Genomic DNA, 26,460 nt, shown 5'->3' with positions numbered 1-26,460 from the left:
TCCCTGTTCTTTTGGAGATGGGAACTGCAAGCTCCATGGTCCCCCAGTCCTGAGCCATGTCCTCTTTTGTGTCCCTGCAGGACAGGGGGGGCTGGCAGTGCCCCCCGTGCCAGTGGTGCCTCCAAGCTGCCATAGGAGCCGGGGGCCCCTGTCCCCCCACCCTCATCCCCCTTTGGATTTTAACTTGGGTTTCTAAACGTTTTCTACGTGGTGAGGATGAAGAGGGGTCATTGGGGCCAGGCTGGCAGAGGGGGGGCCATGGGGACCCCCCCCAGGTGCCAGGCTGGGCAGGGAGCTGCTGCCTGCACTTGCCTGCACGTCCTGCCTGCTCCTTAGAGGCATTAATATATTAAACACACAAAATCCCCCCTGCCTCTGCCTCCTGCCTCAGTTTCCCCCTCGCCAGGAGCCATGGGTGGAGTTTCTCCTAGAAACCGTTTATTGGGGTAGTGGCACTCGGGAGGGTACTGGTGGCGTCCCCAGTGCCATCAGAGCAGGTCCCAGCGCTGGGGGCTGCACCCCCAGCCCCCCCTGGTGCAGCGGAACCCCGTGGGGCAGCAGTGGCGGCCGTCGGAGCAGCAGGAGCCCTGCAGGGAGAGATGGAGTGAGGGGGGGTGATGCCACCCCCACGCCCACCCTGGTGTCCCCCCACTCACCTGGGCGAAGGGGCAGCACCCCCAGGAGCCTCCCCGGGTCTGGCAGCACCGCTGGCCCCCGCGGCAGGAGCCAGTGGCACCGCAGGGCACAAGGCCACCTGGGCGGGTGCCAGCAGCTCGCAGTGGGACAGGGGGTGCCCGGTGGGGTGCAGAGGGGGCCTGGCGGGGGGCAGAGGGAGTTGGCAGCAGCGGGGTGGGTGCCAGCAGCTTCTCACAGCTCTCGGTAGCCACGTTGCAGGTGTAGCCCTGGGGACAGCAGTGCTTGTGGTCCCCACAGCAAACAGCCTGGGGGGGGGACACAGGATGGGGTCAGTGGGGTGACAGTGAGGGACGTGGGTGTCTGGGGGACACAGGTGTCTGGGTACCAGGGACAGAGGTACGTTAGGTGTCCCCAGCAGAGACCCAGGGACGGTGCCAAATCCTGTCCCCAAGGTGCCCACAGAGCCTCCACGGAGGGTACCAGTGACAAACATGGGAGTGTCCCGTGTCCCTGCTCCTCCCAGCCCTGCTTGACCCCAAAAGGGTCATCCCCACAGTCATGCTCTATCCCGACCCCTTCCATTCCATTCCCAGATCCTCATTCCCCGGGACAACACCCCACCCCTGGGGCACCCCACCCCCAGGGACACCCTCACACCTGCTCGAGGGGGCAGCACCCCCAGGTGCCCAGGCTCAGCTGGCAGCACGTGCTCCCATCGGGACAGCTCGTCTTCTCATCACATTTGACATTCCCCGATGTCACCTGTCCCCCCCGGGGCAGCGCCGGGGTCTTGCGCAGCCAAGGCCGGCGGGTGCCCCCCCCCTGCAGGCAGCTGCCCCCCTCGGGGTCGCAGGTGTAGCCCTGGGGGCAGCAGTGCACGTGGTCGGGGCAGCAGACGGCCTGGGGGGCAAAGGGGGGGGGGGGCTGAGCACAGGGGACCCCCAGCAAGAGCTGGGGACCTCCAGGGGACAAGTGCCCTCCTGCCTGTTCCTGCCTTCCCCTGTTCTGTGTCCCCCTGGACCCAGCCTGGCTCCATCCCCGCTTTGAGGGGGGCAGATATGGGGAGCCCCATGTGACGCTACTGCCCCTCTGTGGGAGGCATGAATGTCCCTGAGCATCCTCATGTCCCTGAGGACCCCGGTGGCCTTGTGTGCCTCTGTCACCTCCTGCCCCTGGAGTCCCAAAGTGGTCCCAGTTAGCAGAGGGGGTCCGACTGGGGTTGGGGGCCACCCAAGGGCTCTGGTGTCCCACGGGGACAGGAGGGGTTTGGAGCTCACCTTGTCCTTCCTGGAGGACAATGGACATCTGCCCTCACCCTGCTCAAGGGACAGGGGACATCTGCCCTAATCCTTCAAATGACAAAGGGGGACATCTGGCCTTGACCCTACTGGGGAAAAGGGAACATTGGCCTTTGTCCCCTTGGGGCACAGGAGACCCCCAGCCCATGGGGCTGCTGAGGGGAAAGGTGGTCGCTGTGCCCTGTGAACATTCCCATGTTCCCACTCGGGGTCCCTTGAGCCATGTCCCCCCCTCCAAGGACACCCCAGGACCACCTGGAATCTCTGCTCAGTGCAGGACCCCCCACTCCCCTGGGTGCACCCCCAGGGCCTCCACCCCACACAGCCATGGACCCCCAAGGGCAGAGCCCCCCACACCTGCTGGAAGGGGCAGCACCCCCAGGTGCCCAGGCTCATCCGGCAGCACGTGGTCCCGTCAGGACAGCTCGTCTTCTCATCACAAGTGACATTCCCCGATGTCACCTGTCCCCCCCGGGGCAGCGCCGGGGTCTTGCGCAGCCAGGGCCGGCGGGTGCCCCCCACCTGCAGGCAGCTGCCCCCCTCGGGGTCGCAGGTGTAGCCCTGGGGGCAGCAGTGCACGTGGTCGGGGCAGCAGACGGCCTGGGGGGCAAAGGGGGGGGGGGGGGGTGAGCACAGGGGACCCCCCCAGGGACTGCCAGCTCCACAGGAGAGGGGACAAATGTGTCCCCTCCTGCCCATTCATACCATCCCCATTCCCTGCCCCTGCAGTGAGGAGGGGGGAATATGGGGACCCCCTCACCACTCCTGACCTCCCCCCTCAGTGGGACTCAGGAAGGTCCTCAGCATCCTGGTGGCTTCCAGGATGTCCCTTCACCACCTCGTGCCACCAGAGCTCCAGACTGGCCCCAGTCAGTACAGGGGCTTTGACTGGGGGATGTCAAAAGGACTCAGCGCCACCCTTCCCCACGGGACATCTGGAAATGGGAGCCCTCCTGGGGGACAGGGGACACCTCCCAGTCCTGGAGGGGCACAGGGGAACCCATCCTTGTCCCTCCCAAGGTGGACAGGGGACATCAAACCTTGTCCTGGGCAAGTTCACTCCCACACTTGTTCTTGTCAGTGGAACAGGACACAGCTGCCCTCATCCCACCCGGGGGGACAGAGGACATCTGCCCTCATGCCACCAAGGGGGACAGAGGACATCTGCGTGTCCTGGGGGCACAGGAGACCCCAGTACCTGCTCGAGGGGGCAGCACCCCCAGGCCCCTGAGCTGAGCCTGCAGCACGTGTTCCCATCAGGACAGCTCGTCCTCTCGTCACACTTGACGTCACCGGCTGGGGACAGGGGACAGTCAGGGCTGGTGTCCCCTCTCTGGGACAGGACAGGGGGTGGCTGCTCCCTGGGGGGTTCTTACCTGTGGGCAGTGCTGCCAGGGGGGCAGAGCCCCCCAGGGAGGTGCAGGTGGAGTGGATCAGGTCACAGGTGGTGCCCTGGGGACAGCAGTGCTGCCCGTCACTGCAGCACACGGCCTGGGGGGAGACACGGCGTGACAAGGGCCCTGGGGATGGGGACAGAGGGGGCACAGCACAGGGGACATGGCATGGAGGTGCCCTTGGGACAGCAGTGCTGCCCATCACTGCTGCACATGGCCTGAGGGGAGAGATATGGTGTGACAGGGAGCTTGGGGACAAGGACAGGGTGTGCTCAGCACGGGGGGCAGTGCCGGGTGCCTGAGATGGGGACATGGCACAGGGTGGGGTGCCCAGGGCCCAGTGTCCACCACAGGATGCCCAGCAAGGCGTGTCTGGTGTGGGATGATTGGGACAGGGTGCCCAAAATAGGGTGCCTGGCATCACCGTGGGGCGCTTGGAATTGGGGTGTCCAGAATGGGGTGCCTGCACGGACTGGGGCGGGGTGAGTGGTGTGTGTTGGGGTGTGGGGTGCTGGTCTGGAGTGCCCACTGAGGGGTGGCTGGCTGGGGGTGCCTGGCACAGGGGCGCTTGGTTTGGGGTGCCTGGCGGAGGCTGGCCAGGATTTGGGTGTCTGGCATGGGGTGCTCGGTTTGGGGTGCTGGGCACAGGTTTGGCACAGCTGCCCATGCCGGGGTGCCCAGGGCCGTGCCAGCACTCACGTTCTGCAGGGGACAGCAGCCGTACTGCGTTGGGGACAGCTGGCAGCAGGTGGACCCGTCGGGACACGCCGAGCGGCCGTCAGGACACAGCACCTGGCGCAGCGCCACTGAGGGGACACACGGTGTCACCGCGTCCCCTCCGAGAGCACGGCACAGCGAGGGCACGCCCAGGGCACACCCCTTACCTGGGGCGGGGGGGTGGCGCTTCCAGGCGGGGAAGGCTGTGCCCAGGGGGACCTCGGTGTCACCGGCAGGGGACACACAGCGCCCACGGGTCAGGTCGCAGACGGTGGCATGGGGACAGCAGTGCACCTTGTCGGCACAGCACGAGGCCTGTGGGTGCCAGCCGCGCTCGTCACGGCGATGGCCGTGCCAGGTCCCCCCCTCAGCGTCCCCGTGTCCCCACAGCCCGTACCTGGGGCATGGGGCAGCACCCCCAGGCGCCGCTGCTCGTCACACAGCACGTGGCATCATCGGGACACTCGGACTGGCCGTCGGGACAGGGGACAGCACGGGGGGCTGTGGACACGGGTGACACCCCCCTGTCCATCCTGTCCCCTCGAGGACCACCCTGCCCCCAGGCCACCCGCCGTGTCCCCGTACCCAGGTCTGTGACACAGGACTCCCCGTCAGCGCTGCAGTGGGACCCTCGGGGACAGCAGTGGTGGCCCTCGGCGCAGGGGACACTCTGGGGAGAGAGGGCAGGGGGAGTCAGGGAGTGTCCCCCAAATGGCAGGGACAGGGGGGAAACTGAGGCACAGGGGAGTGGGCTCACCTCTGGCAGCTGGCAGCTGACGGGGCAGGATGAGCTGTCCTGGCATCCCACAGCACTGCGGGCAGGCAGGGCCTGGGGGGCACAGGGGGGGTTACATCCCCTGCTGAGGCCCCCCCGACCCCCCAAACCCCACACACTCACCGGGGTGATGGGGCAGGGTCCCCCATGGGGACAGAGCAGCTGGGCCCCCACGCCGGCCAGGGCCACCCACAGCAGCACAAGGGTCCTCATGGCTCTGGGGGCACCTGTGGGACCCCCCCCAAACCCCCGGCCTCAGTTTCCCTTCTCACTGAGTGGGCGGGCGGCTCTGCCCCCAAATCTCACTTCTTCTTTCAGCCATGTGTTGGGAAAGCCCCGGCCCCACCCCCCGCTTCAGCCAACCCCCACCCCGGGGTGCTGGGGGGCACCTCAAGGGGCTGGGGGTACCCACAGAAAGTGGGGGGGCCCTGCGGGTGTGTGGCACCCCAACCGCACCCCGATAACATCTCCCTGCGGCGCCAGACGGGCACCCCCACCCCCCCATCCCACAATCACTGTCACTGTCACTTCCCTTTCCCCGATGGGGACACCTCCTGCCCTGGCCACGGCAGTCACGGGGGTTGTGTCCCATGGGGGGGCTCGGGCGGACCCTGGTGTCACTGCACCCCCACCCCTGCGATCCCCCCGGGCAGGGCTGGGCTGACCCCCAGCATCCCCCAGCAGCAGACCCAGCACCCCCAGTGCTCCCAGTGTTCCTCCAGTACCCCCAGTGCTCCCACAGCTCTCCCAGTACCTCCAGTGCTCCCGGTGTTCTCCCAGTGCCCCCCAGTGTTCTCCCAGTGTTCCCAGTGCCCCCCCAATGTTCTCCCCAGTGTTCCCAGTGCCCCCAGTGTTCCCAGTGTCTCCAGTGTTCCTCCAGTGTTCCCAGTGCCCTCCCAGTCCTCCCAGTGTTCCCAGTGACCCCAGTGTTTTCCCAGTGTTCCCAGTGCCCTCCCAGTGCTCCCAGGGCTCCCATGGCCCCCAGTGCTCGCAGCACGCCTCCCATTAGGGACTCCCAGTACTCCCAGTGCTCTCCCACGACTGCCGGGACCTCCCGGGGAACCCCAGCGCTGCCCCATGACTCTCAGTACCTCCCAGTTCCTCCCGTAACTCCCAGTTCCTCCCAAAGCTCCCAGCACCTCCCGGCCGTCCGTGTGACTCCCAGTGGCTCCCGCAACTCCCAGTTCCTCCAAGCGTCTCCCAGTGTCCCCCGTGACTCGCAGTTCCTCCCGTGACTCCCGGTTCCCCCGGCAGCTCCCAGCACCTCCGGGCCGTGCCCGTGTCTCCTCCCAGCGCTCCCGGTTCCCCCCAGCGCTCCCAGCACCTCCGGGCCGTGCCCGTGTCTCCTCCCAGCGCTCCCGGTTCCCCCCAGCGCTCCCAGCACCTCCGGGCCGTGCCCGTGTCTCCTCCCAGCGCTCCCGGTTCCCTCTCCCGGGCCCGGCCGCAAGCCCCCCCCCCACCGCCACCGCCGCCCGCAAGCTCCGCCCCCAGTCGCCCATTGGCCGCCCGCCGCTCCAGCCGCGCTGCCATTGGTCAGTCAGGGGTGAGGGGGCGGGCTCAGCGGCCGCCTCACCCCAGTCACGTGACTAGTGGTCACGTGGCCGCGCCCCCCCCGACTCCCCCGGGGCTGAGGGCGGCGAGAGCGAGCTGGGGGCTCGGGGCGCAGGGAGCGCTCAGACCGCCCTCAGAACGCCCTGCCCGGCACAGGGAGCGCTCAGACCGCCCTCAGACCGCTCTCAGACCGCCCTGCCCGGCACAGGGAGCGCTCAGACCGCCCTCAGACCGCCCTCAGACCGCCCTGCCCGGGCACGGGGAGCGCTCAGACCGCCCTCAGACCGCCCTGCCCGGCACAGGGAGCGCTCAGACCGCCCTCAGACCGCCCTGCCCGGGGCACACAGACCCCACAGACCCCCTTGCCCGGGGCGCAGGGAGCCCTGCCCGGGCACAGACCGCCCTCAGACCGCCCTGCCCGGCACAGACCGCCCTCAGGCCGCCCTGCCCGGGGCACATAGACCCCACAGACCCCCTTGCCCGGGGCGCAGGAAGCCCTGCCCGGGCACAGACCGCCCTCAGACCGCCCTGCCCGGGGCACAGGGAGCCCTCAGACCGCCCTGCCAGGGCAGGGACTCCTCTGTCTGCAGCCCTGAGCCCCCCTGTGCAGCCCCAGGCCCCCTCTCCCGGGCACAGATCCCACCTCAGGGGCACAGACCCCTTATCAAGGACGCAGACCCCTCATCAAGGGCACAGACCCCTCATCAGGGACACAGACCCCCATCAAGGGCACAGACCCCACCAGGGGCACAGACCCCCATCAAGGGCACAGACCCCTCATCAAGGACGCAGACCCCCATCAAGGGCACAGACCCCACCAGGGGCACAGACCCCCATCAAGGGCACAGACCCCTCATCAGGGGCACAGACCCCCCTGTTCGCATCTCAGGGTTTCACCCCTCGGTGCCTCGGAGCCCTCCAGGCCTCGCTCCCAGGGCAGGCAGTACCCCCAGAATTCCCAGCCCCTCCAAACTCTCCCCATCCCTCGCAAACTTCCACCAGCCTCCACAGCCCCCGCCAGTCCTCCCCAATCTCCCCGACTCTCCCAAAACTCCAATCTTTGCCCTCCAACTCCCCCATCCTCCCTGCCAATGTCCACAAGTGCCCCTAAATCCTCTCCAAATCCCCTCTGACCCCCTGTGCCCCAAAGACCACTTCAACCTCTCCAACCCTTCCCAAAACTTCCAACCTCCCTCTCCAAGCCTTTCCCACTCCGTCCAAGCTCCCCTAAATCCCCTCCAATGCCAACACCCCTCCAAACTCCCTCCACCTCCCTAAACCCCTCTTCCAACCTGCCCCAAACATTCCCAAACTCCCATTTCCCCTCTAACACCAACTCCCTCATTCTCCCCCAACTTCCCCAAATCACCCCCAACCTCCCCAGTCCCAGGAAATTCACTCCAAAACCTTTCCCAACCACTCCAGCACCCCCTAAACCCCCCTCAACTTCTTCAACTTCCTCCAAACCCTCCCTAAACCCCCAAACCTCCCCTTCCAACACCCCAAATCCCCTGCAAACCCCCAAACCACCTCCAGTCTTCCCAACCCTTCCAAATCCTTTTCAGCTGATGCCAACCTCCCTCCACACTCCCTTCCCAGCCCCCCCAGCCTCTGCCTAGACATCCAACTTCTCCAATTCCTGCTCCAACGCCCTGAAATCCTCTCCATAACCCTCAAACCCCTTTAAACTCCCTCCCAAGCCCCCAAAACCATCCCCAGACTCCCAACCCCAGCAATCTGCCTCCAACCCTCCAAACCCCGTCCAGCCTTCCCAACCCCTCCAAACCCCAGCCATACTCCCTTCTAAGTCTCCCAAACCCTCCCTAGACTCAAACCCCTCCAAATCCCCCTCCAACCCCCCAAAATCCCCTCTAACTCCCCCAAACCACCTTCAACCTTCCAAACCCTTCACAATCCTTTAAAGCCCCCTTCCAACCTTTCTCCACCCTCCTTTCCAAGTAACTCAACCCCTCCCTAGACTCCCCAGCTCCTCCAAATCCCCCTCCAACGCCCTAAAATCCCCTCTAAACCCCTCAAACCCCCTCCACACTCCCTCCTTAGCCCCCCAACCCCTTCAAATCCACCCCCAACCCCACAAAATAACCTCTAAACCCCTCCACCACCCTCCACACTCCCTCCCAAGCTCCCCAATCCCTCCCTAGACCCCCGACCTCCCCTTCAACACCCCCGTTTGCCCCCCAGACCCCTCTCCACGCAGACACCACATCACCAGCCCATCTCGGAGCCACCGCTGCGGGGTTGGGGCACGCGGGGCCTTTATTGGGGTCAGATGGCGGACTGCTCCTGGCGGGGGGGCTCGCCGGGGGCTGGCGGCCGCTCGGGCTCGGTGGCCATGGCGGCCTGGCGCAGCACGGCCATGTGCTCCTCGGCGGCCGCCAGCGAGCGCTCGACCCAGTGGCGAGCGGCCGGCTGGCGACAGGCGCTGCGGGTCACCAGCACCAGGTGACTGACCGACAGCAGCAGCGCCGCGGCCCTGCGGGGACACGGGGCTGTCACTGCCCCGCCCTGTCACCTCCCTGTCACTGCCCTGCCCCGTGGTGGCTTCCTCAGCAGCAGCGTGGCCCCCCAGTTTGGCTGTGGTGACCAGGGACAGGACCCAGGGAATGGTCTGAGGTTGTGTCACAGGGGGGTTGGGATGGAGATCAAGGAAAGGTTCTTTCCCCAGAGGGTGCTGGCACTGCCCAGGCTCCCCAGGGAATGGTCCCGGCCCTGAGGCTGCCAGAGCTCCAGGAGGGTTTGGACAGCGCTGCCAGGGATGCCCAGGGTGAGATTGTTGGGGGGTCTGGGCAGGGCTGGGGGGGACTGGGTGATCCTTGGGGTCCCTCCCAACCTGGGATATTCTGGGATCTGCTCACTCCCCATCATGCTGGACGACCTGGGCTTGTCCCCAGAGTGGGCTTGTCCCCAGAGGTATGGCATGGGATGGGGGGGTGTCCCCATCCACAGGTGTCCGCCACCCAGAAGTGTCCCTGTCCTTCCCGCCGCTGTCACCTTGCGTCCAGCAGTTTGGGGTCCAGCGGGGGGTACATGGATCTCACCACGTCATCCACCCTGTTGTGGGGACAGTGTTAACCACAGGGACACTGTGGTGACACCTCTAGCACAACCACCCCAGGCATCAAGAGCTCTCTTGGAGCTCTGGGACCTCCCCAGGAACCCCCTGAGCCCCCAGACTCCTCCCAGAGTCCCAAAATTACCCCAGGGCCCAGGGATAGCTCCCAGAGTCCCCGGACACCCCTAAAGTCCCCAGGTTTCCCTTCAGAGTCCCCAGGGTCCCTCCCAGTGCCTCAGGACACCCCCTAGAGCCTCAGGACATCCCCAGAGACCCCATGACCCGTCCAGACCCACCCTGCCCCTAATCTCTGGACCCTCCAGAGCCCTGGAATTTCCTCCCCCCCAGTCCCTGGGGATACCCCAGAGCCACAGGGTCCCACCCAAGAGCCCTGGGACCCCCCAGACATCGCCCGTCACCTGGGGCTGATGCGCTTAGCCACCACGATGATGTCACCCAGGCTGGCTGGGGACTTCACACGTGCACCTGAGCCCATGGTCATGGCCACCAACTTCTCCGTCAGCGTGTGACAGATCTGGGGGACAGCAGCAGGCACTCAGCGCCACCATCACCGCCAGTGCCACCATAAACACCAGTGCCACAAGTGCCACCTACCATCAGCACTGGTGCCACCAGTTCCAACAATGTCACCATTGCCACCATTACCACAAGCGCTGCCGACCATTGACATCAGTGTCACTAGTGCCACCGGTACTACCACTGCCCACCAGTAGCACCAGCGCTGCCATTGCCACCAGTGTCACTGGTCCCACCAGTGTCACCACTGCCACCAGTGCCATGACCTCACTCACCTTCAGGATGGCGATGCAGTGGGACACCAGACCCCTGTGGAGAGGGAGGAGGGTGTGAATCCACCTGTGTTCCCCTGCTCTGTCCTTGTCCCCTGTGTGTTCCCTCTCTCCTGCCAACCCACACCCCATGTCCCCCACACCCGTGGGGATATTCCCACCCCAAGACCATCTTGAGGACCATCCCCATGGCTTGGTGACCTCCAAATCTGTCACCTACATCCCATGATGGGGGACTGGCACTGCACAGGGGTCCCCAGCAGTGGTGGGGGGGGGACACAGGGGACACTCACGAGGCGTCCTCGACCCAGTCCTCGTTCTCCAGGATGGCCTCTATGTGGGGGTTGGTGATGACCACGTCATCCAGCTCCAGCTCTGAGGGCTCTGATGGCGTCTCCGTGGTCCCCATCAGGTCCACAATGGGTCTGTCAGAGACATGGGGGACATCCCACCAAGGGCCACTTCCTCAGGCTGCCCCACAGCCCCAGTGGCCCTGCTGGAAGACGAGTCCCCATCTTTGTCCCCATGGTGATGTGGATGCATCTCCAACTTCTTCCCTCTGATGATGCTGGACATCACCTGCATCATCCTCCTGATCACAGTGGACGTGTCCCCATCTTTGTTTGCTGGATGATGGGGACATGTCCTCATCTTTGTCCCTTTGATGATGGCCAATGTGTCCCCATCTCTGTCCCCCTGATGACCATGGACATGTCCCCCACATTGTCTCCTTGATGATGCTGAACATGTCCCCAGCACTGTCCCCAGCCCACAGGGGTTGGGGTCCCTCCCTGGTGGAGACAGGGACACTGCCAGCCCATGGGTCACTCACTTGGTGTCGTAGTGGTGGCGCAGGTCCTTGGGGTGACAGTAGCGCTGCCTGCACACCACCACCAGCGCCACGAAGGATGCCAGGAAGATGGTGGCCAGCACCCCGATGGCCACAATGACAACGGTCTCCATGGCTCGTCCCCGCCGCAGAGGCTCAGGCGTCTGGGGCCATCACAGCACACTGGGGGCTGCAGTGACGGGGCACCAGGGACTAGAACCCCACAGATGTTCTCCTCTCCATCCTACACCCCAAAATGCCCGGCCAGGACCCGGTGTCACCCCCAGATGGATCCCTCTCCCCAGGGTCCCCCTGCCCTCCCTCTTTCTAGAGGCAGTGTCACCTGGGGGATGTGGTCACTCTGGGTGTGGGGTGCAGCAGGATTTGGGGGGCTGCCCTCATCCTGTCATCATGGACATGGGGACAGGAGGACAGGGCTGGGGTCAGAAGAGCAAGGCCCGGGCCATAGGGGGGTGTGGGGACCCCCAGAGTGTGTCTTTCTGAAGACCCCCACCCACAGCCCTGTCCCTATGAGGACATGGAGACCCCCAGAGCCTTTCCCTATGGGGCCATGGGGACCCCAGAGACTGATCCCTGCACGGAACCCAGAGCTCCTGTCCCTATGGGGCCACAGGGACCCCCAAAGCCCCCAGTCCTGATTCCTATGGGGCCGTGAGGACCTCCAGAGCCCCCTTCCCACAGGGATCCACCAAATCTGATCCCAGCTGGGCCATTGGGATCTCCGAGCTAGCCCTGCTGCAGTAGCAGGGCCTGTGTGTCCCTGTCCCCATGTTCAGCAGGACAGCAGCCATACCAGGCCCAGGGGACCCCGTGTCCCCGCCCGGACGGACCGGGAGTCCCTGTGGGGTTCCCACCCTGCGGGGGCACCCCCGGTGCCCATCCCGCGGGCCGGGGGCTCCATCCCTGCCCTCCCTACCTGCTCCAGCTGGGAGGCACCGCCGGGCGGGACACGGGGACACGCGGGGACGGTGCCACTTCCGTGCCGGGTGTGCAAACACAGCCACACCGACCTTCGCCCCCTGACTCACACCTGGGCCCCCCACAGAGGGGGGGTGCAGGATGGGCCCCGAAACTCTCCGGCCCCCCTGCTTCCCCCCTGCCCTCCCCCTTTTTTTCTTTCGCCCCTAAATCCCATTGAATTTTAAGCCAGGTTTAGGGATTTGGCTTAAATTTCCAGCCCGGCTGCAGTTGTCGCTGCAACCCCACAGGGTTGGGGACAGTGAGGGGGGGACAGGGTGCTCCCCCCGCCCCCCCTCCGCCATTTTCCCACTGCGATTAAAGCCTTAAGAGGGATTTTGGCTGCCAAAGCTGCTTTTGCTGTAACCCCCTGGTGCCTGGTCCTGGGGCGGGGGGGGAGCACCGCCCCGGGGGTGTCCCCTGGCCCCCGCAAAGTGTCCCCAGCGCCGCCCCCAGTCCCAGAGGGTGTCCCTGTCCCGCCTGGGCTGGGGTCGGTTCCTGCCCGTGCAGCACCAGGGAAGGTGGGAAGGGGAAAGGGAAAGAGGGACTCTAGGGGGGCACTGGGAGAGGGGTTTGGGGGGTTCTGGGATGGGAGGACTCTACTGGGGGGGTTTGGGGGGGTTCTGGGACTGAGGGGACGCTGCCGAGGGTTCCTGGGAGCGGGGGGGGGGCTGCTGCCGGGGGGTGTCCGGAGAGTCCCTGTGGGTGTCTGGGGGGTGTGGGGGTCGCTGCTGGAGGGGGAACTCGGGGGTGTTTGGGGGGATCTGAGGGATCGGGGGGGGGGGGGGGGGGCGGGTCGCTGTTGGCAGTTCCTGGTCCCGTACAGTCCCGGTTACCGGGGGGTCACGGGGCTGATGGGGTCCCTCCTGGCCTTGGGGGTCGCTCCGGGGGCCCAGCGGGGGGCGTCGGGGTCTCTGGGGGGTCCCGACACGGCTCTGTGGGAGGTCCCCTACAGCGCCTGGGGTCCCGTGGGGGGTTGGGGAACGGCTGGGGGGGAGGGGGTCCCGGGCGGGAGATCCACTCCCAGATCCCTCGGCGGGTCCCTGCGACCCTCCCGGGTCCCCCCAAGCCCTCCCGGACCCCCGCACCTGGAGCGGCTCCGCGGCGGCCGCGAACAAGATGGAGCCGGGCGGGGGGCGCGGAGCGGGGCCGGGAGCGGGGTGGGATCGGGATGGGAGCGGGGAGGGAGCAGAGAGGGAGCGGAGATCGGCCGGGCTCTGCCCCCGGCACCGCCCTCCTCCCGCCCCGAGGGGGCCCGATGGTCCCCGGCACCTCCCAAAGTTCTGAAGTGCGTCCCATGCATCCAAAAAGTGTCCCGAAATGTCCCAAAGCACTCCCACTGCGCTCCTGAAGAATCCCCTCTTGTCACAAAGTACCTCCTTGTGCTCCAGGGTGGCTCCGGTGCACCCCAAGGTGGCTCAGTTCTGTCCCAAAGTGCCCCTGCTGCACCCTTGAAGCATTGTCTTGTCGCTCAAGGCATCCCCTTGTGCCCCCAAATTTCCCCCTGCATTCCACACCGCCCCTTTCCTTTCCCCAGTTGTGTCCCCTTGTGTCCCAGTTGCATCCCAAATTGTCCCCATTGTGTCCCAAACCATCATCCCTGCACTCCTGAGGTTTTCCTTTGTGTCCTGAAAATCCTTGTGCCCCAAAATGACCCCACTGCACCCCAAACTGTCTCTGTCTTGTCCCAAAGTGTCCCCACTGCAGTCCAGCTTGGCCCCATTACCTCCCCACCGCACTCCAAAGTGCCCTTGTTGTGTCTCCAAGTGTCCCCTCTGTACCCCAGCCATCCCTGTGTCCCCAACTGCTGCCATGTGCTGTCCTTGCTGTTTTTCAAAGCACGGGACATGTGTCCCATGTCCCCACACCACCTCCTCGTGTCCCTGCCATGCCTTTTATTGTCCCCATTATGTCCCAAAGCACTTCAGTCACATCCCTTGCCATCCTTTTTGAGTCCCATCCAGTCCTGCCTGTGTCATGACCCAAAGTGCCCCCAACCCAGGAGGTGGCTCTGGGTGATGGGAACTCATGTCCCATGGCTGTGTGGCTCTCACCACATTTCGCTGTCTGTGGTGACATTTGTGGTGACACAGTGCTTGGTGACACCAGCCAGGAATGTAGTTCCAGGGCTCCTCATCCTCATGGGGTACTAAGGCCATGTGGTGTCCTGAGGGTCACCAGGAACCAAGGAGCACCAAGCCCCTACTGTGCCACCCATGTCCCTGGGATGTCCCTTTGTCCTGACAGCAACACCTCACCCCTGTGTCTGCATGGGCTCTTTATTTGAGATCGGGGCAGGGGCTGCAGCCACGGCACTGCCCGGCCTCTCCCTGCCCACCCGCCGGTGCCACTGCCCAGCAGGCCCTGCCCGCTGGACCCTCCCTGCTCCCACCCGGGAATGCCGAGGCCAGGGGGGCACTGCAGGGCTCCACTGACCATGGGGAGCCCCACACAGCCCCCGAGGCTCAGCCCCCCCAATCCGGCCCCGGTGGGATGGGGTGCCAAGGAGGACCCCCCAGGTGCCCCTCCCTTGAGCCGGGTCACCGTGCTGCCCTCCATGGAGCCACCACCGAGGTGACACATGGCCAAGTCCTTCCTGGAGACGCTGCTCCACCAAGTCCCCACAGCCAGGCTCGTCCCCGCAGGTGTCTCCATGGTTTATCCATCGGGGAAGATGTATCCATAGTGGTTTAGGATGTGCTCCACCACCTGGTTCTGGAAGACCATGTGCATGGCCATGTTGCCCTCCTCGCTGGCTGGCCGCAGCAGCGTGGGGCCGAAGACGATGGCAACGCTCTGCACCGACATGCGGTTCTCCTCCTTGTGCTCCACCACCCTGTGGGACAGGGGACGTGTCACCAGCATGGCCCTGACCCTGGGCCTGTCCCTAGAGTCGTGTTTGGCCTTCCTGCACCGGGTTCGGTTTGAGGGAACAAAGGGGTGTCACCTGCAGAGGTGGCGGAAAAGGACCTTCATGGTGTCATGGTGGGCGGGTGGCAGGGACAGCACCAGGTCCCTGATGCATTGGCCCCGCAGGGACAGGTCCTGGATCTCTGCCAGGGAGGGAGGGCATGGTGAAGTGCTGGCTCCAGCAGTCAAAGCATCCCTGTCCCCACCTCTATTCCCATCCTCATCCCATCCTTGTCCCCATCCTAATCTCCATCCTCATCCCATCTCCATCACTACTCCCTATCCCAGTTCTTGTCTCCATTTCTATCTCATTCCTGTCCCAAACTCCATCCTTATACCTTTCCCCATCCCATCTCCATTTGATCCTAGTTCCCATCTTTGTCTCCATCCCATCCCATCCCATCCCATCCCATCCCATCCCATCCCATCCCATCCCATCCCATCCCATCCCATCCCATTTCAACCCCATCCTTGTCCCTATCCCATACCTACCCCTATCCCTTCCCCATCTCATCATCTCATCCCATCCCATCCCACGTCACCCCACCCTACCCCACCCCATCCCATCCCATCCCATCCCACCCCACCCCATCCTTGTCCCTGTCCCTGTCCCTCACTGATGGCAGCGATGAACTTGTCGAAGTGGCTGAAGGGGACGAGAGGCTCTGGCAGCTCTCGCAGGAAGAGCTTCAGTGCCCCGGTGACAACATGGATGTCCTCCCAGCGCCCGTCATCCAGGTCCAGCTGCTCATCTGGGGGTGGGGCAGCATCTCAGCTGTGTCCAGAGCCCCAGGGATGGGTGGGTGGTCCCTGGCTGCCCCCTCCCCTGTCCCTCCCCTCCCTGCCCCATTGTCCCCGACTGTCACCGCGGGTGACCGTACCATGCTCCACCTTGTAGCGCAGTTTCTGGATGGTGGCCAGGTTGCCGCTGACCCGGTACAGCCCATCAATGTCCAGACCTGGGCAGATGGAGATGGGGGAAAGCTCCCAGTTAAACAATGCACGCTGGGATGGACATCAGGCACTCTTGAGGGAACTCTGGGTCCCCACGTGTCCCTGCTGTCCCATGGACAATGCCCACAGCCAGGTGGCACATGGTGACAGTGAGCAGTACAGCGGCGTCGGTGCCCACAGCAGCCAGCACCAGGCTTCCAAGGAAAACCTGAACATCGCACGTAGGCTGCCCCTGGAGCTGTCCCCATGTCCCCATGACGGTGTTCCAGGCTGTCCCTGTCCCCTGTACCTCTCCTCTCCACGGTCCAGATGCACTGCAGGACGAAGCGTGGCACCGTCCCTCGCTCCCGCTCACACAGTGTCAGCAGCGAGCAGCCAAAAACCTGGTCTAGGAACACAGCGGGGACATGAGCGTGGCCAGGGGACACCAGGAGGGTGGCTAGTGGGGGACAGGGTTGGGGACAGAGGGACTTGTTCCCATAGGAGTGTCCCACCATGGTGGCTGGAGATGGCAGGATATACCTGAGCACATCACCAAGATGGTGGGTCAGGCTCGGGCTTGGTCACTCAAGCCAGTGTCCCAGTTCCACCTCTGGCTGTCCCAGCTCCATCCTTGGCTGTCCCCTCCCACCCTCCAGCCTGCAGACATCCCGAGGGACTCAGCCCCATTCCAGCACCCATCCTTGACAGGCCCTATCCCGACACCCCATCCCACTCTGGATTTACCCTCATCCCAGCACGTATCCCCGATCCAGCCCCGCACCAGCACCCCCCGATCCAGCCCCCCACACCCACCCTTGATGTAGCCCCTCTCCCGCAGGGACTGCAGCGTCGGCCGCCTCTGCAGGAACTTGCGGAGCTTGTTCCGGACTCGGTTGGTGTCACTCTCGGCACTGCCCGTCACCTGCCCGGCCGCTGCCGGGGACATGGCACACGTCAGCACCGTCCCGGGGGCGCTCCCGGCCCGTCCCCCCCCGGGACCCACAGGGTGGGTGGCTCTGCCGGGCCCCCCGTGCCCATCCCGGGTGCCGGTGCTCACCTGCCCTCCGCTCCTCGCCGCCCCCCAGCTTCTCCCGGGAGCCGAATTCAGCCCGAATTTCGGCCTCCTCCTCTCCGGGGATGTCGGAGCCCTACGGAAGCGGCACCGTGAGACGCCGGGGCCCGGCCCCAGGGTGGCCGCGGGGGACGGGGGCCCTGCTCACCCTCCGGCCGATGCTGTCGGCGATGGCCCTGTGCCAGGCGGTGATGATCTGCTCCGAGTCATGCTGGATGAGGAATTCCGAGCCCTCCCGAGTCCTCAGCTGCCGGAGCGACAGGCAGAGGTCAGGGAAAGGGCACGGGGCTGCCGCAACCAGGCGGATTTGGGAAGCAGGATGTGGCTGAGCCCGGCGCCAGCTGCGATGACACCAAACGGTGCAGTCTGCGGGGAACTGGAGCGGCTGGAGCGGCTCCTCCCTGTGCAAAGCCCCTCTGAGAGCCAGGATGTCCCTTGGTGGCCTCTCCGTGCCCATCAGAATGGGACAGTGACCGGCAGTGCCAATCCCTGTACGCCCACCCTGGCACGTCCCCAGTGTCCCCACTTCCATCTCCTGCTGGGATGAACTGGGCAGGTGTGGCATTGCCCTGTGGGCCACGTGTGGACCCTGGGGTGTGACCAGTGTCCCTCCTGCTGTCACCTGCTCACCTCCAGGACATTCTTCTTGCTGGACTTGTCCCTGCCGGCCCAGGTGAGGGTGGCCCCGCGCAGCTTCACCGTGTGCTCGGGGGTGGTCAGGGTGCTGGGGTGCCTCTGTGGGGACAAAGGGATGAGGGTGGCATCTGCCCAGAGGGGACAGGGACCCTGGGATCCTGCTGGGGGGCGTGAGCTGCCCTCCTCCAGAACGGCAAGGTTGCCAGATGTCCTTTGTGGGGCCCCTCTGTCCCCTCCTACGGTCTCTGCAGGACTAGGACATGGGACTGTTGTGGTGGGGCGAGGGTCATAGCCACCAGCTTGGGGACAGCCAGGTCCTAGGTCTAACATCACCTCAAGGCACATTCCCAGCCCTCCCCAGGAACCCCGGGGGGGGCTCCAGCTTTGGGGTCCCTCTCAGTGACGGTGCAGGAAGGGAGAGGGTGGCTGCCCCTAAGGAGGGGGATTTTGCTGGGGCGGAGCATCAGACCCACTGCTTCTCCCCATGCCCTGGGTTTTGGGGTGCTTTGGCCACAGTACCCCTGCCCCAATAGCCTCTGCACCCCCAGACAGAGCCCTGAACCCCCGAGGTGGGCCCAGCACTGTCTCCCCAGCTGTGGGTCCTCCGTTTTCCCCCACCCCTGTCGCTGTCACCACAGGGTGTTGCAAGACCCACGGCAACTTCTGCATCCGGTGGCAGCTGCTGGGCACTGCGGGGACCTGGGGGGGACCGGGGCCAGCTCCGCTTCCTCCTGCTGGCTCCCGCCAGCTCTGGCTGCTCTGACACTGTCACCCCTGCAGGGAGTGTGGCTGTGCTGGGGGGTGAGCGGACATGTCCCCGTGCTGGGGTCCCTGTGCAGGGCACCTGCCCTGCCCTGTGGGTCCTGGTCCCATCCTTCAAGTGCTGATTCCCCCCCACAGTGCTGGGGGTCTTATTTTTTGGATGCTGGTCCTGTCCCCTGGATGTTAGCCTCAACCTATGGGTGCTGGTCCCATCCTGCAGCTTCAACCCCATCCTGTGGATCCCTGCCCTGTCCTAAGGATGCTGGTCCTATCCTGTGGGTGCTGGCTCCATTCTGTGGGTGCTGGCCATGGTCCCCCTGCCCCAAGAGCCTCTGCACCCCCTAGACAGAACCCTGAACCCCCACCCCAGAGGTGAGGCCAGCACCGTGTTCCCTGCGGGTGCTGCCCCTATCCTACACACATTGGCCACATCCTGTGAGTCCTTGTCCACTCCCGTGGGAGATGCCCTGCCCCAAGGCCATTGGGGCTCTTACCAAGGCACTGGCAGCTGAGTGCTTGGAGTCCTTGAAGAAGGTGAGGATTCCCCCTTCCAGCACTGTCCAGGAGGAGCTCCAGTTCTTCCTGGGGAGGAGAGCAGGGGTCACACAGGGATAGCACAACCCCTTCCCCCTGCAGCACTCCTGTCTCCAGTGGCAGGGGCCACCGGGATGTTCTTACCGGAGCCGCTTCCCTCTGTCCAGTGTCTTGGTCCGGTTGAGCACCCCCGCTTTCTCGAGGCTTTTAAACTGGAAAGTGAAGGTGGGGGTGTCAAATTTGGCCTTTGCCGTCCCTGGACTGGAGAGGTGCTGGGGTGAGGGCAGGCTGGGTGTTCCTCCCTGGGTGCTCACCTTCTCCTCCCTGCTGCCCGGTGCCGGTGACACAGCGCCGTGCCAGGCGAAGAGCCCACTGTCCTGGCTGGAGCCGCTGCTGGCCCGCTCGTGGTGGCTGCCCGATGGCACCTGGGCAGGGAGGGGTCAGGTGATGCCCGAGGTGCCCCTGCCAGGAGGAGGCTGTGCTGTGCACCCGCGGCACCCTAGAGCCCCTGCAGCCCCTGTTCTGTGAGCTTGTGAGGATGTTTATCCCTGGCAGTCACCCCGGTCTGCGTCTGTCCCTGATCCTGTCCCCATCCCCATTGCCATCCCTGTCCTTGTCCATAACCCATCCCTGTCCCCATCCCAGTTCCTATTCCTGTGTTCATCCCTCTTCCAGTTCCTTTCCCTGTCCCCATCCCCATCCTCAACCCTGTCCCAGTCCCTATTCCCACCCCGATCCCGTACCGTGTCAGGGGCGAAGTGCTCGGGGTAGAACATGAGTCCCTCGGGGTGGCCATGCCCATACCAGCCTGGGGGCAAGCCCAGCTCCTCAGGGCGCCTCGGGGACAGGCAGAGAGAGGCCCCCTGGTCATAGGAGCCCACGGGCGAATAGTCTTCCTCGGGATAACACTCCAGCTCATCTGGAGACAGGTCGGGATAATCGGTTTCTGGAGTCGGTGGCTGGAGAGAAGAGAAAGTTCAAGATCTTGTGCCCAGCAAAGAGACCTGCATCTCTGTGTTGCTCGTGCAGGTGGGGGCTGCCCCATCTCTGTCTCCATTCCCATCTCCATCTCAATCCCTGTCTCCATCTCCATTCCCATTCCTGTTTCCATCTCCAACTCAATCCCAGTATCCATGGATAAAAGATGATGGTTTTCCATCTTCATTTGCACCTTCATCTTCATTCCCATCTCTGTCTCCCATCTCCAACTTCATCCCAGTCTCCATCTCCAGTCCCCTCCCTTTCTACATCCCTGTATCTGTTCCTATCTCCATCTTCTCTCTTCATCTTCATTCCCCATCTTTGTTTCCATATCAATGTCCATTTCATCTCCTATCCTTTCTCAGTCTTCAGCTCTGCCTCCATTTTCATCCCATCCCTGTTTCCATCTGCATTCTCATCCTTTCCTTCACCCCTGTATCCATACCCATGTCCATCTTCACCTGTCTCCATCTCCGTTCCCATCTGTCTCCATTTCCATCTCCATCTCCATTGCATCTCCCACACCTTTCTCAATCCAATTGTCTCCATTTTCATTCCATCCCTTTTTCATCTCCATTCCTATCCCTGTTTCCATTCCTACCCGTCTCTGCTCCCATCTCTGCCTCCAATCCCATCCCTTTTGCATCTCCAATCCCATCCCTGTCTCCAATCCCATCCCATTTCCATCTCCAATCCCATCCCTGTCTCCAATCCCATCCCTGTCTCCATTCCCATCCCTGTCTCCAATCCCATTTCCATCTCCAATCCCATCCCTGTTTCCATCTCCATCCCATCCCTGTCTCCAATCCCATCCCTGTCTCCAATCCCATTTCCATCTCCACTCCCATCCCTGTCTCCAATCCCATCCCATTTCCATCTCCAATCCCATCCCTGTTTCCATCTCCACTCCCATCCCCGTCTCCATTCCCATCCCTGTCTCCAATCCCATTTCCATCTCCACTCCCATCCCCGTCTCCATTCCCATCCCTGTCTCCAATCCCATTTCCATCTCCAATCCCATCCCTGTTTCCATCTCCACTCCCATCCCCGTCTCCATTCCCATCCCCACGCTTGCCGGGTGCTCACCCTCTGCTCCATGGGACTGTACCGCGTCCCCCCAGGGAGCATCTCCCGGGGGCTGCCCGTGTCTCCTGCAGTGGGGGGGTCCCACGACGTCTCACCTGTCACCGAATTATAGAAAAAAGTCTGTCCGCTCCCTTCATCCACGTGCTGTTCCCACTCGGGAAGCTCCGGGCTGTGTGCGAGCGAGGAGGCGGGAGAGGCGGCGGGACTCACTCCGTCGGCCGCCTGCCCGAAGGGACAATCCCACGTGGTCTCGCCCGTCACCGGGTTATAATAAAACAAATGTCCACTGTCCGTGTCTGTGTGGGTTTCCCAGTCCGACACGGAGCCGCCAGGCTCCTCTGGGGCCGAGCTGGCGGCAGTCTCTTCCCGCAGCTCCTGGATGTTGAGGTAGATGGGATCAGGGGTCTCCTCTGACTCCTTGCGTGCCTGGGGGAACATGGATGTGTCACTACTGAGCTGGGATGGCATTCCTGGGGTGTCCCCACTGTGGTGTCTGGGGGGCTGACGGATGAGGCATCGAGGGGCCGGATCCTGCCCTGGCTGCTGGGTCACCCCCCTGTCTGGGCCCCCAAAAGTGTGGGGCAGGAGATGCCAGTGATGGGAGGCCAGGAGGTGGAGAGGGGTACCCACAGCACCCAGAGTGGGGCAGGGAGCACCCACTGGCACAGGGTTGAGCACATGGAGGGATATCGATGCCCCCAGTGCCAGCACCTGTGTCACCTGCTGCTGGCAGCACCCTCACAACCAGTACTATGCCACTGGCACCTGCATGACCCACTGTGTCACCCACCTCATCAACACCTGTGTCCCTTGTACACATGGAGCACCTGTGTCACTCGTACCTGCATCACCTGCACCTGCATCACTGGTACCTGCATCCCCCCACCCCGGATACAGCACCCACATCACTGGCACCTGCATCACACCCTGGATACAGCACCCACAGCACTGGCACCTGCATCACCTGCTCTGTGCAGCACCCACAGCACTGACACCCAAACCATGAACACCCACAACCTCTGCACTGACATCTGCGGTCCCAACACCTCCAACCTGCTCGTCCCCTGCACCCCCAGCCTCTGTGCCCACCTCCCCAGCACCCCAAAACTCACACCCACCTCAGCCACACTTGCACCCCAGCACTCTCATCACCTGCACCCTGGGACATTTCCAGCACCCACAGCCCCGGCGTCCCGCCCAGAGCCGGATGCTGAACCAGACAGTCCCATCACCACATCCCAAAATAGCATCCCCAGCACCAGCCCGGCTGACCCCCCTGTGGAGATGCCTGGGGTAGGGGGATTTGTCCCCTGGGACCAGGAGGGTGCTGCCAGTGGGGAACCCTCTCCTGTCACCCTTTGATCTCTCCAGTTTTACAGCCTGAGTCTCTCACTAATGGCTGTGGGGACAAAGGTCTCCACTGCAGCCCTGCCCATCACCCTGAGGGAGGTGACAGTAGGTGTGCTGTCCTTGGGGACACCCTGGATCAGAGTGGGACAGCAGCTCGATGACACCCCTCATCCTCCCCCCATCACCCCACGACCCCCCCACCCTGGTGAGCAGGGCCAGAAACTACCAGGGGGTCTGCCCTCCTCCTGGGGACAAGGGACAGGGGGATGGCAAGGGGGCATCCCTGGCACGGAGCCCCCCCAGCAGCTCTCTCTGTCCTGTGGGTGCATCCCTGGGGGTTTCTCACCCGGGGGGTGGGGGGTGGGTGCCCCTCCCCGCTTTGGGATGGGCATTGTGGCACCCTCCGGTGCCCATAAACCCCCAGGGAAAGCCAAGGGGGAGCCTGGCAAGGGGCGACCCCACAACACCCCCCTGTCCCCCGCCTGGGAGCACTCTTGGGTGCTGCCTACCTTCCCCAAGTGCAGCAGCTGCAACGCCCTGCTCCGGGCCCACCGCGGCTCCCCCGGCGCCCGGTCACCCATCGCGGTGACACCGGGGCAGCCCTGGGGGCACCAGGGTGGGGACAGCCGTGGGGACAGCGCGAGGCTCCGGTAACACCACTGGCGCCCTGAGCCGGGCCCTGCACCCACCGCGCTTCCTGCCGGGGCCCGAGGAGCGGAAGAGACGCCCGGGGCGGAACTGGCTTCTCTTGGGGTTGTTGTCACCCGTCACCCACAACCTGCCACTCGTCCCCCGCCCTGGCAAAGCCAAGGCCAACTGAGCAGGAGTTGCTCCAGGATGATGCTGAGCAGGAATTGCACTGGGATGATTTCGGGCGCCCATCTGGTGTCACACTGCTCAAACGGAAGCTGATCTGGAGCTGCTGTGTCCCCACAACATCGGGATCATCCCATCCCATCCCATCCCATCCCATCCCATCCGGTGCAGATGGTGGCAGGACTGAGGCCACCATGGTCTTGCCATGCCCAATGCCAGATGGTTTTGGCACTGGTTGGATTTGGGCAGGAAGAGCAATGCTCCCATGCTGGCACTGGGGTTGGGGACTACGCTGGGTCACCCCCAGAGGGGGCTCAGTGGCTTTGGGTGTGCAAAGGGCACAGCTAGGGGCACAAGGTATAAAATGGGGTGAAAATGAGGTGAAAATGGGGTGTAAACCACAGCCCCTCAGCATCAATACCCCATTTCCTCCAGCAACTCCCCCAGGTGGCACAATCTCTCCAGGCCCCCTTGAAGTGGGGGACACCCAGGCTTGGGGTGCTCCAGGAGCCCGGGGTAACTCCAAAGTGAGGTGCTCGGGGACAAATGAGGAGTGGACATTGTCGTGGGCCCCACTCCTCTGCCGGCACTGTCTCACTCTGTGTACCCCGGCCCGCCTTGGCGGCCGGTGGGGGCCCCCACCCTTGGGTGCCCCCCTCGCGGAGGTGCAGCCCAGGGGGTGCTGGGCAGAGCCCTTTGCTACTTACTGGTGTGGGGTGAGCGTGGGTTTGGGGTGTCGGGGCGCTGGCCTGTGCCGGGGTGCACCCAGCACCCACCTCGGTCAATGGGTGCTGCGCCCAGGTGAGGCTCCCGCCCCGGCAGGGAGGAGCTGCCGCGCTTCCCTGTTAACCCTTTCTGCCTCCTCTCACTCCGGAACTCTCTGGGAACCTGAGGGATCACTGCAAAACCCCTCTGGGTGACACCGAGTCCCCCCCCAGAGACCACGGGGTTCTGCAGAATAGGGGGCTGAGAGAGCCCAGGGGTGCCCATGAGGGTGGGGGAACTGAGGCACGGGCCAGGGGTGAGGGTGGAGGGTGTGCAGGGACCCCTGTGTGGGGGTGCCCTCACACCTCCGAAATGGTTAATTCTGACAAGCCCCTATGGTGGGGTCACCTGCGTGTTTGTCCCATGGGTCAGCTCGGTGGGGAGACACGGGGGTCCCAGCAGTGGCTGCGGTGCCGGGGTGTCACCGCACGCTGTGCCGGGGGTCACAGGGTCATGGTGGGGGAACACGACCACTGAATCAGCCGAGGGGGTGACGCTCAACATCCATACCCGCTAACCCCCCCCAGCGCAGCTTTTGGGGACAGCACCGGGGATGTCACCGTACCTGAGCCGCGGGGCCGGCCCCCGGCCTCCTCCTGGCAACGTCCCTGTCCTTGCCGGAGGCGCAGAGTGTCTCGGAGCGGCTCTTCCCGAGCGGCCGAGCGTGTCCTGGGGGATCCCCGCGTGCCCCCATGGCAGCACTGGCACTGCGAGGTGCTGGTGTCACCCGCGCCAGGTCATCCAGGGAGTGCGAAGGTCTCACAGGTTCAGCGGGGTGCGGGGTCAGCCCCGGGAGGACCCGAAAAGAGCTGAGTGATGGTGGTGAGTCCCTCCTGGGCACCGAGTCTCTCCTGGGCACCGAGTCTCTCCGGGGCACCGAGTCTCTCCTGGGCACCGAGTCTCTCCTGGGCACCGAGTCTCTCCTGGGCACCGAGTCCTTCCTGGGCACCGGGCACCCTCCTGCCGGCTCCCCCGGCTCGGCGGCGCCGATGAACCGATACTCGTAGGCTGGCGGGGGCTGAGGGACGAGCGCGGCCGGCTCTGTCGCAGCACGTCCCGATGGCGGGGGCTCAAGCGGGGCTGGGGCAGCGATGGGCGGCAGCTCCTTGACGTACTGGGCCGGGATGTAGAAGGGCCGGGCGTCCCCGCTCCTGCGGACGTGCCACCAGTGCGGGTTGGTGCGTTTGAGCAGGACGTAGCGCTCGTTGGGTTTGATGGAGACCAAGGTGCCGTCCTTGGCGCGGTACTCGAAGCCGTACTCCACCAGCACCAGCGCCTCCTCCGCCGGCTCCGCCGCCTCCATGGCCTCCCCGCGCCTCCGCCTGCGGGACACGGGGCAGGGGAAGGTGACGGCAGCGCCCAACCCCCCCTGGGCCGAGGACCCCCCAACTCAGCTCCCTCGGGGTCCCCGCTGAGCCGCCGCCCTCCTCGGCGGATTCGCAAACCGCCCGAACCTGTTGGAACACCCTGGGGTCACCGCCACCATCCTTGCCACCGTGCCCGAGACCCCAAAGCCACCGAGCCCCCGGTCCCCGAGCCCGCGGTCCCCGAGCCCCGCTCTCACCTGCGGCCGGCGCTGGGGCGGGTGCGCGCCCGCGGTGCCGCTCGTGCCCGCGCCGGGCCGGTCCCGACTCGCCCGGTTTCCGCCGCCGCCTCGACGAGAGACGGGGCCGGGCTCCGCGGCGGGTGGGTGCCCGGCCCCCGCTGCAGCTCGGGGTGCTGGGGCGCGTCCTGTCCCCTCGGCGGGCGGGACGGGACGGTGGCGGAGGGGACCCGCTGCCGCCCGACGAGGAAACGGCTCCTCGGGAGGTTCCTGCCGCAGGAAGGGCCCAGCCCCGCTGCTGCCGGGATCTGCGCTGCTGCCGGATCTGGCACGGCCTCCCTGGGCAGTGGGATGGGGACCCCATTAGGGGGGGCCCATGGGAGCTGCCCTGCCCTGGTTTTTGTCCCCATGCACCCCAGGGAGTTCTACTGTGATGGTGGGCACATCCCAAGTCCTCCAAGCACGTAAGAGGTGGGGAAAACAATGGGAGAAGCTGACACCAGTGGGGAGCAGCCGGGAAGGAAAATAGGGCAGGGAAAATGGGGAAGGGACCCCCAACCACTTGCCCAAGCGAAACCATGTGGTGGATGGAAGATTGGCAAGAAGGATGCAGGATGGGGCAGGGAGGATGGAGGACAGAGGACAAGGGACAGGCACCATCCCTATCCCCAATCCTCTTCCCACAGACACCGTGTCAGGTTCAAACTGTGATGAGGTCCCACTGCGGAGAGGCAAACTCAGAAATCGCTTCACTTGTTGTTAAATAGACTTTAATTATCCTTGTGTGGGGAGGGGTTAAAGGAAAATAAAATTTCTCCCAGGGATGAGCAGCAGCAGGGTGGAAGGAGCGGCCCGGCTCTCCCTGGAGGCCACGGCCCTGGCTGGGCTGTCTGAGCGGGAGATGCTCGGGGCACCCACGGTCTCCCTGGGGCATGCAGGTCCCTAAAGGCACAAGTGTCACTTTGTCCCCTCCCTGTGTGGCTCCAGCACCCAGAGCAGCCTAGTTGTG

General features: G+C 64.6%; 3 protein-coding genes across 8 annotated transcripts; all 3 read right to left on the bottom strand.

The window, feature by feature from the left end:
• Positions 1-416: 416 nt before the first annotated feature.
• On the bottom strand, positions 417-6,334 carry GRN (granulin precursor). 5 transcript variants are annotated; one of them, XM_038163091.1, is made up of 13 exons: positions 6,145-6,334; positions 4,944-5,047; positions 4,803-4,874; positions 4,631-4,715; positions 4,443-4,546; positions 4,213-4,360; positions 4,028-4,134; positions 3,311-3,425; positions 3,133-3,230; positions 2,292-2,534; positions 1,294-1,536; positions 657-941; positions 417-587 (listed from the first exon to the last, which is right to left on the bottom strand). In XM_038163091.1, exons 1-13 carry the CDS (start codon positions 6,317-6,319, stop codon positions 489-491), a joined length of 1,878 nt encoding a protein of 625 aa, XP_038019019.1. In that variant the 5' UTR covers positions 6,320-6,334; the 3' UTR covers positions 417-488. The 5 variants fall into 5 exon arrangements, with proteins under 5 accessions (XP_038019019.1, XP_038019017.1, XP_038019018.1 ...); XM_038163089.1 differs by having other exon boundaries at positions 4,443-4,715; XM_038163090.1 differs by having other exon boundaries at positions 4,443-4,715; positions 6,205-6,334.
• Positions 6,335-8,611: 2,277 nt separating this feature from the next.
• Positions 8,612-13,229, bottom strand: TMEM98 (transmembrane protein 98). 2 transcript variants are annotated; one of them, XM_038162974.1, is made up of 7 exons: positions 13,149-13,229; positions 11,086-11,272; positions 10,547-10,678; positions 10,257-10,290; positions 9,864-9,979; positions 9,384-9,443; positions 8,612-8,865 (listed from the first exon to the last, which is right to left on the bottom strand). In XM_038162974.1, the coding sequence occupies exons 2-7, from the start codon at positions 11,214-11,216 to the stop codon at positions 8,658-8,660; spliced, it is 681 nt and encodes a 226-aa protein (XP_038018902.1). In that variant the 5' UTR covers positions 11,217-11,272; positions 13,149-13,229; the 3' UTR covers positions 8,612-8,657. The 2 variants fall into 2 exon arrangements, with proteins under 2 accessions (XP_038018902.1, XP_038018903.1); XM_038162975.1 differs by lacking the exon at positions 13,149-13,229 and adding an exon at positions 12,020-12,142.
• Positions 13,230-14,325: 1,096 nt separating this feature from the next.
• ARHGAP27 (Rho GTPase activating protein 27) lies at positions 14,326-26,431 on the bottom strand. Its single transcript, XM_038163030.1, has 16 exons — positions 25,473-26,431; positions 24,474-25,230; positions 20,978-21,403; positions 19,654-19,869; positions 19,225-19,335; positions 19,055-19,122; positions 18,871-18,958; positions 17,609-17,713; positions 17,127-17,225; positions 16,964-17,054; positions 16,720-16,839; positions 16,214-16,312; positions 15,852-15,929; positions 15,588-15,722; positions 15,008-15,113; positions 14,326-14,896 (listed from the first exon to the last, which is right to left on the bottom strand). The coding sequence occupies exons 1-16, from the start codon at positions 25,859-25,861 to the stop codon at positions 14,719-14,721; spliced, it is 3,066 nt and encodes a 1,021-aa protein (XP_038018958.1). The 5' UTR covers positions 25,862-26,431; the 3' UTR covers positions 14,326-14,718.
• Between the last annotated feature and the right edge of the window lie 29 nt (positions 26,432-26,460).

This window comes from Motacilla alba, chromosome 27, assembly GCF_015832195.1.
Source record: "Motacilla alba alba isolate MOTALB_02 chromosome 27, Motacilla_alba_V1.0_pri, whole genome shotgun sequence".
Taxonomy (NCBI): domain Eukaryota; kingdom Metazoa; phylum Chordata; class Aves; order Passeriformes; family Motacillidae; genus Motacilla; species Motacilla alba.
This window is presented reverse-complemented; position numbering and strand designations above follow the sequence as displayed.